The 3,705-nt window shown below is 45.3% G+C and overlaps 1 protein-coding gene across 1 annotated transcript; it reads right to left on the bottom strand.

Annotated features, from left to right (window-relative positions):
• Positions 1-212: 212 nt before the first annotated feature.
• LOC114431639 (myeloid zinc finger 1-like) lies at positions 213-2,986 on the bottom strand. The gene is made up of 2 exons (XM_028399211.1): positions 2,779-2,986; positions 213-1,241 (listed from the first exon to the last, which is right to left on the bottom strand). Exons 1-2 carry the CDS (start codon positions 2,930-2,932, stop codon positions 481-483), a joined length of 915 nt encoding a protein of 304 aa, XP_028255012.1. The 5' UTR covers positions 2,933-2,986; the 3' UTR covers positions 213-480.
• Between the last annotated feature and the right edge of the window lie 719 nt (positions 2,987-3,705).

A 3,705-nucleotide genomic window follows, 5' to 3' on the forward strand; every position in this document is an offset into this window, starting at 1 on the left:
GAGCAAATGTGCAGCTGGAGGAAAAGAAGACAACCCCTGATTGATTACACAGAAATCTGTGTGAACGTTGACAGTAACCAGGATTCACCTGATAATCAATCCACAGAAAACAGGCTGTGTCCGCGTAGGACAGACTGAGGCGCACGATGGCCGTCAACACCAGTTACTTTATGTCTGACTACAGAATCAGGCTGCTGTTACACACGGTCCGTGTGAATTCTAACCAAAGAATAAAGTGATACTTTCCATCAATACAAAATAATAAATATACTAAACATATAACACTCGTCAATACACTGTGGGTATTCGGACATTTAACAAAAATTAGATTAGAAGAAAAAAGATGGCATCATATTTAGGAGAAAAACGCGACACTTCAGTCATGGCAGTAGGATTTACAGTTCAGCAGCACACGTCCACACGACGTGTGTTTGGACATTTTTGTGTCCCTCCTGGGGACACACTGTCCACCCTCCTGTCCTACAGCCTCCAGCCGCTCTCATCCACACACTTGTGGTTCTTGACGCGTGCCGGCCTGGTGAAGCGCCTGTCGCACACGGTGCAGCTGAAGGGCCTCTCCCCCGTGTGCACCGTCCGGTGGCACCTCAGGTGCCCCAGCTGTGTGAACCTCTTGCCGCACTCGGAGCAGCTGTACGGCTTCTCCCCCGTGTGGATCCTCATGTGCTGCTTCAGCGTCACCTTCTGGGTGAAATGCTTGCTGCAGACGGAGCAGGTGAAGGGCTTCTCTCCCGTGTGACGCCTGGCGTGTCTCTGCAGCGTCCCCCTCTGGCTGAAGGTTTTACCACACTCTGAGCAGATGTATGATTTTCCACCGCTGTTAACGTCCACATTGTTGTTTAGAACCACCTCGGCCTCTCTCAGCTCCATCCAGGACAGATCCTTGTCTTCTACTTCAGGCTCAGAAAGCTGGGACCTGCTGCCCAAACTATCAGGTGGTAAAGGGGGATCTGAGCTCCCAGCTGGTTCAGGTCCTCCATGGTTCTCCCCATGGGCCTCTTCACTGCTGCTCTTATCATCATCGTCGTCTTCATCATTCTTCACTGGGATTACTGTGAATGGGAGCTTGCTGATTCCATCCTCCTCCGGTTCATCGCGCTGTTCCCCGTCAGGATTGGTCCAGGGCTCCTCCTCTCCCTCCTCCTCTTTGACGTGTGCAGGCTCCTGTGGTTCCTCCTCATCCAGACTGGGCTTCCACTCCTCACTGAGACGCACCTGGACGTCTGCAACACCGACACACAAAACAGTGAGTTCAACAAGTGACATGAAGTAAGTTCAACTATACATAGTTTTAAACTCAGATCTTCTTATACTGTGTTTCCTTTGTGTGAAATTTAACCATTACAAGTATTAAATTAAGCCGTAAAATGTTTTCTAACGTGTCCCCGGAATCCTCGGCGTTGCTGTTTCCTGTCGGAGGGTAAACAGGGTAACACAGTGTGCCATCCGCAGCCAATGACGGCCTTAGCCAGCAGATGCATCCGGCGGCGTCTCAAAAGCTAACGTCCCGGCACTAGGGGTGGGCGATACTGAAGATTTCAGTATCGATCCGATACCAAGTAAATACAGGGTCAGTATCGCCGATACCAATACCGATACCGATACTTTTACTTTGAAATTTCATGATCATAAATAATCATTTTTTTGCCTTCTTTTTTGCCTTTAAATAGATTATCGTGATTAGCAGAATAATAATACACAAGAAACATTTGTTAAGTAAATCAAGCTGCAAACAAAAGTGCAGAACTGTTTGAAATTTTAACTTCACAATCATGTCAGCAATGCTCCTTGTGACAGCCATGGCTCTTTGTGAATCATGTAGGTGAAACAGCATGACTAAGATACTTTTATAAAAGTTTAACACCTATCTGCATGGAGCCTAAATATGAAGAATAAAGATCCTTCAACAGTTATCACCAAAGCATAATTATATTAATCATACTGAAATACATATCATTATATAAACTTATATAATTACATTATTAGATATATTTTGGAATTTGAGAAAAACGAGATTTATTTCATCTGGTGATATGATGACTGTTCATTCTGCTAAAATTGCATGTCTTATTACTGCACTCAGAAAGACAATATTAATTCATGCTGCAGATTACTGAATCTAAACCTTCACTTTTTTAAATCATCTACCTGGATATTTATGAGTGTTTTGCAGTAAAGCCTTTGTCAGTGACCACTGTCTCTGGTTCATGTTTGGGGATCTGCCTCTTCCTCCTCCCTCTGTTTACTCTGCAGCTCGAGGTCTTTGGGCTCTGCTGCTTTATGTTTGTGTAAATGAGTTGTGTTTCCACAGCGGCAGGTCGCTTTCCTGCACCTCACAAGTAGCAGTTTCTTCTTCTCGTCTGTCGCTGTGAAATAACTCCAAACAGCGCTCCTCTTCCTCTCTGCTGTCTCCAGCACGCTAGCTGCACTTTACAGCCAATCAGGAGCTCCGTCTGCTCCGGCAGAGCGGAGAAGGAGGGGGAGGGGCGGAGTGCACCTGCGCACTGAGCAGAGTGAGAGAGGAGCGCTGCACCGCGAGTAAAGTTGCTGAAGATATAGAAGAGAAACTTCCACAGAAATATCGATCTCATCACGCCAGTATCGAGTAATTACTGATCCTAACGTTGGTATCGATACTATCGATATTTAGATCGATTCGCCCACCCCTACCCGGCACCACTGCACACATTCAGGTCGTTGTACGAGGACATTTATGGACAACATCAACAAGCACATCCCGCAGGAAGTGAGTGAACACACCGGCTGTCCGCGGGGTCCGCCCCTCGTCCAGCCGGTGGCGGCTCAGCTCCTCTTCATACTCCGATATCGTTTTCTCGAGATGCGCGAACACGTCGTCCACAGCTGCGGTCAGACGCTGCCTGATAAAAACCTTCAGGCTCTGAAGTTTGAACATTTTTGAAGCAGACGCGGAAACAAACGAGCGAAGGAGACGCAGTCTGCTCGGTGTGTGTGTGTTTACTCAGTCTCCTGCTGCACAGCTCGTCTGTTGATAAATGCTGGTTTAACCGGGGTTCAGCGGCATTAGCGCCATCTGGTGGAGCGGCGTGTGGCCAGAACTGTTACTGCACCCTGTAATGTTTCCTGTACATTTGATTAGTATTTAAAACCTTTGAAACTTTAGAAATCAAGATTCTATTGATATTAAAACAAGATTTAAACATTATTTTTCTTACTTATGTATTCATTTCTGATTTTCTTTCCTTTACCCGTGTACACTCAATGCAACAATAGTCTCTTAAATGAAGAGATGAAGATGAGGATGAGGAGTCTGTGCTGATATAACCTTCATGTAAAATCCACCTTTCCACCTCTCAGACAGACTCTCTTTATTATTCTCCTCCTCTGACTTTCACTTCAGCTCAAACTACATTTATTGATTCAAACACAAAAACAGCTGAGTGGATGAAAAAGTCTTTATTGTGATGAAAGAATAGAAAATGTGACAGAAGCATGAGAGTGAAGAAAGAGTAAGTCCCTGATGATTCTAATCAGGAACTCTTCCACATGTTGGATGTTCAGTCATCAGTCAGTGTTCTTTTGTTCTTGTTGTTTACAGTCATCATGGTTCTTCTCTAAAGTTAACACGACAAACACATGAAGTCCAAACTTTGTTCACTTGTTTCTAAATGTTGAAATGAAGCGACAGGGATGCAGACAGAGTCACAG

The sequence above is a fragment of the Parambassis ranga genome, chromosome 2, assembly GCF_900634625.1.
Source record: "Parambassis ranga chromosome 2, fParRan2.1, whole genome shotgun sequence".
In the NCBI taxonomy this organism is placed as follows: domain Eukaryota; kingdom Metazoa; phylum Chordata; class Actinopteri; family Ambassidae; genus Parambassis; species Parambassis ranga.